The following is a 12,734-nucleotide window of genomic DNA, read 5'->3' on the forward strand; positions in this document are numbered from 1 at the left end:
TGAATTGTCATTTCATTTTTACTACATGACTTCAGTCAGAACACGTGATGCCAGCACAACTGCACCCTCCCATGTTGGTTATTCATCTTAAGCATTAAGTCTAACTGCTTGTGAACTAACATTTGAAGACATAGCTTAAGAAGAAGGAAAAAGAAGGTATCCATGTTGCTCACTGTATGAAATAATAAATTTTGTATTAATTATTGACAGAAAATTTAACTTTACTTCCTTCTTATCCTACTTACTATAAATGCAAAGGTCAAGCTCCTAGCCAAGATATTAGAATCAGAACTCAATACAATATTACAAGTTGACAGACCACTACTGGGGGCATAGATTGGTTTAATCTGTCGGTTTATTAGAATAATCAAGTTCAAGACATCTTAATTTACGTAGAATAAACCTGACATTCAGTGTTGTTCTTATTTACCAGAAAACCCTCCAAAATTAGTTTTAAAAACTCTTTCCTGCTTTAGTATTATGACATAATGTTTACACAACTATGCTGAACCATCTAGATCTTTAATCAGCAAAATGTGTGTCCTGCCAAAGCAACCAAACCAAGTTACAGCTGTGGGCTGGGTTTTTGTTATCACAGCTTCAAAGCCCTCAAATATTATAGCTTCAGTAACTCTGGGGGAAAGTTAATCAAGTTCTATTTGCTTCTGGCTTCTAGATTACACACACACACAGAGACGCACACACAGAGCAGTTTTGGTGCAAGCTCTTAGCAAAAAGAACAACTTACAGCATCTTGAAAGCCAAACAGCACCAGCTGCACTTGACTGATACCATGGCTGTCGAAGTCTAACTCCAGTTTCAGTTTTGAGAGTGTGGTTGCGATGATTTTACGATCAGTGGATCGTACAAACTCTCTGAGGCTGGAGACGAGCGTTGTGATATGTTCCCACTTTAGCTTGGGTTCTTCAGCTCCCTGTTTAGGAGAGGAAAAGAAATAGTTTTGAAATGCATAGCCAGAGGGATTTTAGCCAGTATCAGATGGGTTTTCAGAAACGCTGCTGCTATGGTTAAGGGAAAGGTGCAGCTGCAGGTCAGATAATGGTGGCAGCGTAACTACAGCAGCACAGAGATCTATCCTTGAGCTCCCTGACAATGCAGATTACTTGATGAGCAAGTAGCTGACTTCATTTGATATTAGTTGTTGAAGTACATGTGCACACTATAGTCTGTACGTCTCACTGCAGAGGAGAAAAATTATATGAATAAATATTCTGGGCACTGAAGGCTACGAAACACTCTGTGCAAACAAACACGTACTCTGCAGTGCCTCTTAATTTCACAGTGCCTCTGAGGGACAACAAACAAAGTCCCACAACAGCATTTAAGAGAAGGGATCAGTCAGTTTACACAGAAGGCTCAGAAAAGACCAGTTCTTTCCTACATAATTTCCCTCCATACGGAACTTCTACACTTATTACAGCAAGTCTACCTACACATCTCTCACCTTTCTACTATAAATACTCATATTTATATATGCCTATTTTTAAAAGCTTTTGGGGTTCTGCATGAGCTACCAACATAGCAAAAAGCTCCAAAGCATTCATCAGAATAACCAGCGTAAGTAACTAGAATGCAGAGAACCATATTTGCTCCCTACAGCAAAGTTAAGCCGACTGAATAATGATTTCAATTGCAAATTTTGAAATCAAGCCAGAGAGAGAAAACCATACTAGTTGTTCAACATGAAGTATGAGATGCTTGCTCTGAAGGAAGCTAAGTAATTATTTATATAGACTGAAGATATGGAACATTGATTTCCATAACAGAAAGACATACGGTGTTTGCTTCTGTTGTATTTGCCAATTTTATGTCATGAACGTTACAGCTGGCCAGACATCAAGAACTGTTTGCTAATAATGTTGAGATTTTAACTGTAGTTAATTAATTCTGATCAGGATGAAACATAAACAATTTGATTATGAGAGAGAGAAAATCTTTAAAAAAGGAGAGAGGGGAAATCTCTAGAGCAGTCTACTACTACCAAAGCACCCATGTCTGAGAGAAAGGATCCTACCTTGTGATCCTGATCCACTTGGGTTTGGAGAATTCACCTGACAGCTGGCTATACTGAAGTGGATCCCTCAGTCTGTCCTGCTTGTCTCTTTTTTTATGTAAGTAATTAAGTAGCCGTTAGGGCATAGAGGTGAACACAACACACTGTACCCCTAGACCATTAAGATCCAAGTCCATCAAGGCATGCCTGGGACAAGGCAACCAGCATGGCTCCCTCAGAACACACAGTGGCCTATTTTGAGAGAGTCATTCTCCTCCCCTAGGCCCCACTTCCAATGATTTTGTTGAAACTGTACTTTCAAAAAGTTTTTGTGAAGGGAAAAGCACTATCACGGCCTAAAAGCTGCTGAGGCCTAACAAGCAAGTCAGGCTTCCATCTATTGGTAGCAATTCACTGAATCACAGAATTTTTAAGGTGAGAAACACCTCTAAGATCAAGTCCAACCATCAGTTCTATACCATCATGTCAACTAAACCATGTCTTGAAGTGCCACATCTACACATTTTTTGAACACCTCCAGGGATGGTGACTCCACCACTTCTCTAGGCAGCCTGTTCCAATGCCTGACAACCCTTTCAGTGAAAAAAATTTTCTTAATATCCAATCTAAACCTCCCCTGACACATTAGGACCATTGCCTCCCGTCCTGTTCCTAGTTACTTGGGAGAACTGACCAATGCCCACCCTTTACCAGTTTCACTGCCCTTCTTTGGACACGCTCCAGCACCTCAATGTCCTTCTTGTAGTGAGGGGCCCAAAACTGAACACAGTACTCGAGGTGCAGCCTCACCATTGCTGAGTACAAGGGGACAATCATTTCCCTAGTCCTGCTGGCCACGCTATTCCTGACACCAGCCAGGATGCTGTTGGCTGCCTTGGTCACCTGTGCACACTGCTGGCTCATGTTCAGCCTACTGTCAACTGACAGCCACAGGCCCTTTCCTGCCAGGCAGCTTTCCAGCCCCTTTCCCTAAGCCTGCAGTGTTGCAGGATGTAACAAGAAGCCAACTCAACCTCAAACTCATTGACTCTACAACTCTTGTATCTCTGCTCCTATCTTGGGCTGTTCCAGCCCCAGCCAAGGAAAGCATGAAGCACCAAGCACCCTCCCTGGATCTTGTGACTGAGTTTCAGCCTCTCACAATCACCAATTACTCTTCTTGTACGCATGCTAACAACTGTGCCTATTTTAGCAACACTTCAGGCAAAGCACACATCACAGGCATCTCTCTTACTGCCTTCTATTTTAACACCTTCTATAGTTGCCAGGACAACAGTGGGTTCCTCCCCCCCAGGAGTTAGGAGCTCTTTTTATTGGTACGGCAGCAGTTTCCAATTACGTTAACTATAATGCACGCATAAGAATCACACTGGCTTGCATCAGTTTCTAAACAGTACTATCTTCAGAAGATGACTTGTCACATTTTATACAAACAAGCTTTAGACCAGCAATACTTAGCCTTGAGAAGAAGTGAGTCAATTAACTACTAACACACACATTACAAACAAGAACCAACAAAAAGAAACCATGTCACCCAATTACAGTGTTGCAACATTTAGCGTGTGGTCATGACCTGTAATTTATTCAGTGTCATCTTGAACTGATACACCGACATGAGTCATGCCCACAAAGGAGTGCCAAAAGGTCATTCCACAATTATTTTGTTGATTGCTGTAGCTCCCACTCTTATTCCATCTTCCCTCCCCTCCATATGTGCTCCCAGCTGCTGTGAGGAATAAGCTGCAATTATTTTCTCCCTATCCCCGTCTTTCCCCTTCTATGGCTGTTGGCTAGAAGGCAACGGTGCACCAGTCAGCCCCATTTGTTCTATGCAATAGCCTAACACAAGGCAAGAGCTGGACAGAAGACCTAGACCTCCCTCCAGCAAACCAGTCTGCCAGAAGATGGAACTCTAAAAGGTGGCCATGGCAATCATCTGCTGAGGCTCTTATTTTACATGCATTGACCTGACAGCCTCCGTCCTGTTTGAAAAACACCAGCAAAATAGTGTCACAAAAACGTGTTTTTCTGTTGTAACCCAGGTACACAGAGAGTATTTACTAACACCACCACAGGCAGACATAATGCAGCACAAGCAATGTTAAAGTCTTTTTTAAATAGCCCCAATAAAACAATAAGCCATGAAAGCTTACATGGCATATGCTTTCCAATTTAATCAAGCTTTATTTTTTAATTGCTTTACTGTATGCAATTTCAAAAATTCTAGGTAATTGCAGATAAGTCTTCAAATTACGTACAATTTTTGCTGCTTTCTGAAATGCCTTTACCTGAGCCAAAGCTTCCATCAAGTTCCTCACCACCTTCTCTTGGTCCTCAGTTAATATCCTGTGAAGGGTAGCTCTCCTTTCACTGTCCTTCTTCAGCATGAAAAACCCAGAATCCTTCTCTTCAGGTGAAGGAGGAGCACTGTGATCCTCAAAATTTTCATCTGGGATGCTGAATGAAAGACACTTAGCAAAAGGAAACTTTGTAAAACCCTTCCCAGTGTGCACATTCTTAATCTACGGTAAACATAAACCAGGTATCTCTTTACCTCAGAAAGAGGGACCGGATTCCTTTCCCATCTTTTTCTCCACAGGATTTGGCTCTTGTTTTGAAAGAAAATGGATCAATTTTCAATTCTGTATCAGGTGAGACAGAACCATATTCACTGCTGCTACTTGTATCTTCCACCACAACTGGGACAGGTAAGGAAATGCTCCGAAGATACTCTATTCATATAGGAATATTCAGAAATAAGAATTTAATAGTCTCATCATAGTCCTGAAGTAAAAAGGTTATTCTATCAGTGGAAACAGACTCCAATCTTTCCACACACCGATACAAAACAGTAAAACAAAACTGACAAAACACTCCTAATGCTTATTCTTCTGGAATAGAGTTCTCTCTCAGTTATGTTTTTATTCAAAAGCTTCCTGAGATGTGGAAACGGTGGGCTCTTTGCAAATTCACTCTCAGAACTTCACCACTGCAGTGAACATGCATCTCCTATCAGCAGTGTGCACCTTCAGCAGTAACAAAAATGTTGACACGGTAAGTCATCCAAGCACCTTCCAAAGAAATTCTCAGTTTCATGTGTGTATAAAAATAGGTATATCTATATGTACAATAAGTATATGTAACACACATAAGATGCATTTTAAAATCAGATTGTTTTGAAAAAGTTTAATTATTTTGTAGCTTTTGACTAGTAATAAACATGCATGTAAGGTCAGAGCTTTTGTTTTTAAATGCAGAGCCCGTGTTACTTCTGCAAGAAACTATTCCTACCTATGCCTCATGGGCACATTTCAAAACATAATTTGATAGCAGCTCAGCATGAAGGCAACTACCTGTTTGTTCAGTTTCTACTGCCTCCACTCTCCACAGTTCAATTCTTGGAAGAGATGAGTATCCTGTACCCAGGACTGACAAGGGGTCTTCAAATGTATTCTGCTTTTTCTGAGTACAGAACTCAGCCTAATAAAAACCTACATTATCTTTCCCCACACACCTTGTCTCTGTTGCTACCAGAAGGCAGCAACTTGGTTTCCTGTTCAGATTTGCACTAAGCAGTCCTGTAACAACAACACAGCTCTTCAAGCCTGTATTATCCACCTGCCTAGACAATGAAGACTTAGTTCAGTAGGATTACAAACAGTAGTTTAAATTTGCACAGTGAATTAGAGGTTCTTTTCAGAGAAAGGTCACGTATTTTCACAACTGTCCTCACTTCTCTTTGCAACATTTTAGCATGACAAATTATACCAGAGTAAGTGATAACCACAGCACCTACAGAATGATGTTTTGATAAAGATGTATGTTAAAACTCACCATTTGTGTTAGCTGAAAGAACTGTGGGAGAAAAGCAAAGAAAAAAAGAAAGTTAAATGTGCTGAAATTAACTGAGAAAACAGGCATTTTCTAAAGGATAGCTTATGATTGTGGGCTGTTTGGACTCTCCTGTCTGCAATCTTTAAGTGTGATTTATTGGATTTAAAGTTCCCTTTAATCTGGTAGTGGGTGGAAACCACGTTAAAAGCCATCATCCAATGCCACCTCTTTTACCTGGTATTTTTATTTCTTGTAGATATCATGCTAAAAATATACAGAAGATATTTTCATAGGTGCAGACACAGAATGTGTCATACTCTCAAAATTCCTTTTATTACTTTTCATAATTTAGAACCCTACAGGAAACTAAAATAACATAGTGCATGCACATTTGCTATGGGACAAAGATTATTTTGCCCATACACAAAATTCCTCTGAGGCTCAATCAACATGTTCTAACCTTCCCCAAAATGTACCCTTTGCAAGCATCCTTTGTATGAAAACATACACAAATTAAAAAAGCCACTGACAAACAACCCCCCCAAGAAGCTATGCAAAGCTATAAACAGACTTTTGGAAACCTTATTAAAAATATTCTCATAAATCATCTCTATGACAATGTAACAGAATTCTGCTACAACAGTGGAACAAGCTGATGGAGCAGAAGGTTACAATGGAAGGTTCAACCTGGCACAGACACCCAGCCTGTTCATCCTCTGAGACTAAATCGGCAGTTTCAGGAAACAGTATTATCAAAAGGAGAAAAATTCCAGACTGCTTTTAGCAATGCTTACCTGAGAGCTTTGACTGGGACTTTCTTTTTTTGCTTGAAACCTTCAAGAATTCATCTATAAGCAGCTCATGAGCAAAAGCTCGTTTATCAGGATCCGGCTCAAAGCAACGCAGTATGAAAGCCTTGGCTTCTGCAGACATGGATTCAGGAATCTCTGGGTGTATTTTAAACATTCCCACCTGAGACAAATAGAGGGAGAAACAGTGGCCCACACTCTTACCCCAAACAATGAATAGCATTAAAACAGCGTTCAGACAGTAAAAGTGGCATAGTGTTCTCAAGTTTTGCTCTCATCTCTCTGAAACTAGCTTATTAGTTCTGAGGAAAAACACAAAACTATTACAAACTGTGTAAACATTATATTAATAACCCATTGCACAATTGCATGTAGAGGCTCTTACAAAGCAGAAAACGGCTTATTTTCTGTTATTTTCTTTATTTGTTTTGTTTTTAAGGACCCAGGCTGCTGAACAGCTGCTATTGGTCCATCACTCTCTTCAGAACTACCCAGCACTACCACTCAGCTGCATCAGCTCGTTCTTCTTAGCATCCTCACTAACCATGTGTTTCCTTTTCTTCTTTTCCTGGGATCTCTAATTGTGGCTTCTCTGAAACAGCCATAAGATTCCCTATCTTTACAAATACAGGTCTGAGTTGTGTAAGGAAGGTGTCTGACCTTAAACATAGCTGCTTGTGGTTCTCCCAGTTCATAAAAGGGGGGCTTCCCAGTAGCCATCTCAATGATCGTGCATCCCAAGGACCAGATGTCTGCAGCCTTGCCATAGCCACGTGGCCCTTTGTCTATGATTTCTGGTGCCATATATTGAAGGGTACCTGTTAAAAACACACTTTGTTTGAACTAGGTGCATAATGATGCAAATAGATGGCTAAAGGACAAAAGGAACAAAATCACTGAGAAGTGAGCAATGTCAGGAGTTAAAAAAACCCAACTATTTATTATTAAAAAGTCAGTAATTGCCACGTGCACTCTACATAAAACTCAAAATACTATTTAAAATACTACTTGTGCTAAAAGTATCTGATATCATCTACTGATTTGATGACACTGCTTTTCAAAGTCAATGACAATTAAGAGGTTTCAATGAGCTTTGGATCAGACACAGTTTTCATTTACTGCATTATGGATTAATATTAAATTAAGGCAGATCACTTTGAATTGCATCCAGAGAGGAAAAGGAAGCGAAACCTGAAATCTGCACCTAAAGCAGCAGGTGATATGAACGCTTTTTCTGAAGTAAGGGCAATCAACCAACCTGATGCATCATTCTGCATTCTGTTCCATTTGGAGCAGAAATGGAAGACCAGAGGATAAAGTAACAGTCACTTCTCATTCTGCATAATTATTTATTAGAGTGCCTCTGCATGATTGAACATCCAAATCAAATTATCAAGCAGAACAGGGATCAAGTTAATGACAGTAAAAGTTAACCTTCGATCAGCGATGAAGCTATGCACAGGGAAGACAGACTCCAATACAACATAGGAAAGACACAGCTCTTGTGTGGCACTGGACTTTCATGTCTCAAGTGGAACTTCCAAAACAGTATTGCTTCAGATTAGGTATATACAAAGTTATTCTTGCAGCAACTTTGTCTACTGAAGTCAGTGCAAGTTCAGCAGCTGTGTAGTCTGACCCTACATGCACAGTTCAAGTGAGGAGAGTCTCTCCTCTGGGAACATACCAGTGAAAGTTTCAGTACAGGGGTTGATTCCTGCAAGTCTCTTTGAAGTTCCAAAGTCTGAGATCTTTAACACTCCACTGTACGTGTTGATAAGCACATTATCACCCTGGGGAACAGAACAGTCAGAGCAATTATTTTTCTCTGCTGACTCTTCATTGAAGACTTCTTGCACAGCCTGCTCCTACAGTGCACTCTCTAGTAAGCAATAGTAACTTCCTAGGGCTCTTGAGAGTGGAGATGAAAGAGGAATAAATAGTGTTCCTGCCTTATGTAATCCTGTTATCAGGAACTTCATCTCCAAGTGAACTTCCCCACTACAGGATTTCTGTTACAGAACATCAGGAGAGGGAAAAGGGCTTTGTTATTTTTAAGGGAACTTTTTCATCTTGCCATCTCCTTGGAAAAGGATCTGTTAATATCCCATCCACAATCTTCTTCACTGCTAATAAGCTTTATGAGAGTTCGATCATTCCACTTAAAACAGGAATGCAAACACCCACTTTATCACATTTTAAGTGGCTATAAGTCAATTCTTCTAAAATGAAAAGAAGTATTTCATTGTTGCAAATTCAAATTAACAATGGTTCCCTTACCTAACCCCCAGTTCCAAATAGCAGAGATGGTTGTGTAACAAAGAAGAACTATTTGCAAAAGCTTAAAATTACAGGACAAATAACTGGCTACACAATTACATAACACTGTCAGGCTCAACTGTCCACAAATTCTTACCTTTATGTCTCGATGCACTATTTGATTATCATGGAGATACTTTAATCCTTCTAGAATCTGCTTGGTGTAAAAGCCAATTGTCTGCTCGTTATTTTTTAATGGTCCCCATTTTGATCGTAGAAGTGCAGAAAGGCTGCCTACAATTTGGAAGAGCAAAAGAAGTGAGAGTGAAAGTCTAATTAAATCCTGCCTTCTCCCCCAAAGGAAAAAATAATAACAACAAGCATCAATCTCAAACCAAGTGTAAACACCTCTTCTATAACCAAAGGCCCCTCGAAGAGAATGCTTACTTGCATCTTTACTGGCCTGAGTAATTAAGACAAGAGCATCATCAGTATCTCTGGCCTCAGCTGCAGCAGAGAAGCATGTGCTTCCTAAGGCAGGCAGGCAGGCCAGCACCCATTTCGATTACACACTCTCATCTCCCTCCCATGCCTGAAGTGGCTCCAGAGGGATGTTGTGAAAGAGGGAAAAAAGGTTGGTCTTGGGACACATATGAACTCCAGAGTTTCTCGAAAAGCTACACTGAGGTCAGCAAGTGGGACTTCTGTCGCGTCTGGCTGCTGGAAGTTCTTTGGTCTCAAACAAAAGCAACATCAATCACCATTCTCTCATGTTGGGTATCTGAGGAGGGCTCAGCCACCTGAGACTAGCTACAGTCTTTCCAGCAGGATGACCACAGACCACTTGTAGGTAAGATGAGCTCACCTGACACAGCAGTGATGTGAGCTGTATCTGTAGCATATCCTGTCTAAATACCAAGTGAGAGGACTCATGCACTTTGACAACAGATTTTTCCTCATTAATTTAGGAGACCGATATATAGATAATGCTACATTTACATGAAACACATCTTGTTGCAGTGCTGTAGGTTTTATACTTCTAAAATGCTAAAACCAAACAAACCAACCTGCAAAACAGCCTCCCCACAACTTACCACCTGGCACCTGTTCCATGAATATCTTAATGAAGCCATTCTCACTAAGAGAACCTAAATACTGGACAATGTTCTTGTGTTTGAGGTGCTTGTGCAAAGCTATTTCTTCATGCAGAGGCTGGGAGTATCTGGAAAGAAAAGAAGCGGTTTAATTCAATATTGACATTCAGGAAGAAGGTTGTGTTTACTGTAGTAGCTGAAGTTCTATTTTAGGTGCCATGAAACATGTTTACACTGAAAATGACTGTGTGTTAGATGCATTTGACAACAGTGGGTGTGACCAACATACACTAAAAAGTTAGGTAATCATATATAAATATACTTAACATACATAAAATACATACAAAGCTGTGTATACATACATATACAAAGTGTTAGAAATGTACATAAATAAACTGAGCAAAACAAAATTTGTGGAAAAAGAACTCGTCTCCAGCCTAAATCAAAGAGAATAAACAGTTGGTCAGGCAGCTGGATTCAGGCTAGTGCCAAAGCAAACTACTAACCCAGAAAGGTAGCGTATAATTAAAATCACCTCAATAATGAAAACAAATCATCATTTCAATTTCAATTAATTAAAGTGAAAGTCTTATCTGAAAGCACGAGTAGATAGCTATCAGAGTATGAAAACAGGAATCATTTCAGGGGAAGATATTCAGAAGAACTAATCAAAACCATTTCATCAAATATGATTTTGTCCGAGGTAAAATATTTGTCAGAGATGTAAGCTTTTCTGTCGTCTTTTTGCCAAGAAGTTTTCTGGAGTCTGGATCCTTCTCCAGTGAGGAACACTGCTGCAGCTGATGTGCTCCCAGGGCCAGCCCTAACGCTCTTCTTCCAACCATGGGCAAGTTGCACACACCCTACCAGGTCAGCTGCCAGAGCCTGTGTTTTGGCTGTCCGGCAAAATGCCGAGAGGCTGGTGGCTATTTTCACTCAAACACTAAAATCTACAGTCAGGCTTCCATGGCAGCTGAGATAGATGAAGGATGCAGACCTCTTTCCCTCAGTCCAGATGCAAGATGGAGCTGCAGAGTCTTAAGCAAGCAGAAGACATATTCAGATGCTTATACCTGAGGGAGTAGTAAACATAAATGCAAACTCAACCGTGCAGCTACTGGGCACCAAAAGGAACAGTTTTACTGCCACTCTCACTGGGTTGCTCTCAGCACAGACTTTGTGCCAACACTGGTACATTCTCCTCCCATAAGGAGCTGGCAGAAAACTTTTACTTTATTTATCTGGAGGAGGGGTAGCTGCCTTTTGCCTCAAGTCCAGGGTTATCTCTCCCTTGAGCCAGCTGAGTGCCAGTGCCAGGAATGCAATCAAAGCACAGGCACAACTGAAGTTGTTAGGGGAGAAGTGCCTGTGAGCTCTGTTCCCTTCTGGGGCTGGTTAGTTACCATCTCCCCTAACAACAGCATCAAGCTACAAGCAAAGGCTGAACTCTTTAAAAAGTGGAGGGAAAAGAAAAAATGAAAAAGAGTGAGCATCTGGAACTCCCTCTGAAACATGACTGTTGCAGAATACAAGGAAATTACATGGTTAAAGTGTGATTACACAACTCCAAGTCTACCAACTAAAAACTAATCTGAGATTCGGCTTGCCTCTCCACAAATCACTAAAGGTTCTGACTGGTAGTCATTCAAAAATTCCAAAGCATCGGAGATTGTATTCCTGCATTCTACTAATGGGATGTTCATTCAAAGCAGCAACAGCAAGAACACTGTAATTCTTCCCCCTGCACTTTTAAACTGCACAGTTAATCGAGTCTTGAGCAACTGAAATAATTTACCAAATAAAATAAAGCCATAAGACAATTCTCCAGTGTAGGATGAAGCATTTGTTATCTAAGAATTTAGTCATTAGGAGACTTTAAATGGTATGAAGAAAGAAAAAAAATCTAAATTCTAAAGAGCTAGATCTTATTATCTACCTAACATGATTTTACTGTAGCTTGGAAAGTTGATATGACCACTGTACTATTTCATAGTACTGAGGGCAAGAGCACTGCAGGAAGGTTTCCCATTCTTTCAGACTCTGTCTCCACAGTCTACCATTTCCTGACCATGAAGTCAGTCAGAGAGTAGGTTATTCAACTACTAATTAATATATAGCACTATCAAAGACTCACTGCTTTTGCACAGAAATCATTCATTTCTGGCCATGCCCTGACTGAGAACTTAATTACTACTTATGAATCCAAAAGAAGGTAATTTTTACTTTGAAAATGTACTTGAAAGTTAATTAACTTTAGAGATTAATCTTTTTATTTCTATAGATTTTCTTTCAAATTGCTAAAAAAATCAGGTTGTAATTAATCAGAAATGAATTAACATTTTTTTCTCTGCCCTTAAAAGAAAGACTAACACTTGAAATCTTTTCCTGGGAGCCCATAAACATTTTTTTTAAACCTAGATTAAAGACTTAATAGCTTCTTAATAACCTCTTTTTCCAGCAGGCTTTGCACACTGAATGTGAAACCTTTTGCACTGAAATTTTTTCTAAATGTGTGCTAGAGAAGAAAAATCTGGATTTTTTTCCCCCTCACCCTTTAGTTACTGCTCTATTCAGGCTCCTTCTAGAGTTGTTCTTGGCACGAACAAAATTTACAACTTTGAGTCGTGAGGTTGTTTTACACAGTGGGGCCAAACTTTCTGAGAAATTGTTACACACCTGGAAGTTTAAGTAACAATATAGAGG

At 40.0% G+C, this 12,734-nt stretch overlaps 1 protein-coding gene across 1 annotated transcript in view; it reads right to left on the reverse strand.

Annotated features, from left to right (window-relative positions):
- The window catches only part of MAP3K5 (mitogen-activated protein kinase kinase kinase 5), a gene marked incomplete at its 5' end in the record, with an annotated part of 109,723 nt that overhangs the window by 11,829 nt on the left and 85,160 nt on the right, over positions 1-12,734 (reverse strand). The window contains 9 exons of the mRNA XM_084260968.1: positions 749-934; positions 4,324-4,492; positions 4,590-4,767; positions 5,870-5,890; positions 6,664-6,841; positions 7,339-7,496; positions 8,366-8,471; positions 9,095-9,231; positions 10,032-10,159. Of these exons, the coding sequence (XP_084117094.1) occupies positions 749-934; positions 4,324-4,492; positions 4,590-4,767; positions 5,870-5,890; positions 6,664-6,841; positions 7,339-7,496; positions 8,366-8,471; positions 9,095-9,231; positions 10,032-10,159 (1,261 nt within the window). The remainder of the gene's footprint in view (positions 1-748; positions 935-4,323; positions 4,493-4,589; positions 4,768-5,869; positions 5,891-6,663; positions 6,842-7,338; positions 7,497-8,365; positions 8,472-9,094; positions 9,232-10,031; positions 10,160-12,734) is intronic.

The sequence above is a fragment of the Gallinula chloropus genome (genome assembly GCF_964237585.1).
Source record: "Gallinula chloropus genome assembly, chromosome: 3".
NCBI lineage: Eukaryota > Metazoa > Chordata > Aves > Gruiformes > Rallidae > Gallinula > Gallinula chloropus.